The sequence below is a fragment of the Sphaeroforma arctica genome (assembly GCF_001186125.1).
Source record: "Sphaeroforma arctica JP610 unplaced genomic scaffold supercont1.11050, whole genome shotgun sequence".
Lineage (NCBI taxonomy): Eukaryota > Ichthyosporea > Ichthyophonida > Sphaeroforma > Sphaeroforma arctica.
This window is the reverse complement of record NW_014029508.1, coordinates 1-869: the sequence shown is the minus strand read 5'-3', so window position 1 is coordinate 869 and position 869 is coordinate 1. Positions and strand designations below refer to the sequence as shown.

General features: G+C 40.0%; 1 protein-coding gene across 1 annotated transcript; it reads left to right on the top strand.

The window, feature by feature from the left end:
• Positions 1 to 421: 421 nt before the first annotated feature.
• Positions 422 to 643, top strand: SARC_17512 (hypothetical protein; the record flags this gene model as incomplete). Its single annotated transcript, XM_014288391.1, has 1 exon — positions 422 to 643. A coding segment is annotated over one exon (222 nt), but the record flags the coding sequence as incomplete, so codon positions are not given.
• Between the last annotated feature and the right edge of the window lie 226 nt (positions 644 to 869).

Genomic DNA, 869 nt, shown 5'->3' with positions numbered 1-869 from the left:
TATATATATATACCGATGTAATATATATATATATATAGTGTGTGTGTGTGTGTGTCTTATTTTGGCAGACTTACACTGTTTCATCACATATATACAATATATTTACATATACACGTGTTTGATATTATACCCGTAAGCACGCGTAGAAACAGTATATATTTTCCCCGCACGTACACAGACATACTATCTGTGTATGTTGTAGGCACAAACAAACACATGGCCGATATGCATATCCGCATACCCTATTCCCTCAGCTATAGCCATGGAATATATTTTGTATATACACATATTAATCTACACCCTGCACACTACATATCTTTTGTATATACACATATTATACTACACCCTGCACACTAAATATCTTTTGTATATCCACATATGCAAGTATTGATCTCCACCCATCTCCCCCAACTGCACAGAGGGTTCGCCTCGTATTCCGGGCAGTGCAATGGAAGCACTCGTGGTCACGTTGCATGCTAAGCTCACGGACACGTACGTAGTGCCGTTTGTGGAGTTGGAGATACTGCGACAGCGACTACGAGAAGACGCTTCTGCGCTTGTGCACAGCTTCTTGACACGCAAGGACAGTCGTGTGCAGTGTGAGGAAGCGGGCGATCCTATGGTGTATAATGGTGTGTGTTAGGAAGGGTGTACTCTATGGCGTGTGGTGGTATGTGTCTAATGTATGGTTTATATTCGTGTCTGCGATGACCGATGGTGTATAATGGTGTGTACTTAGTATTTGAGTCATGTATGGTTTATATTCAAATGTGTGTGTGGTATATGTTTGAGGATTTACGCTTAACCTAAAATCCTAATACCCTATATATATATATATATATATATATGAGTGTGTGTGTGTGTGTGTA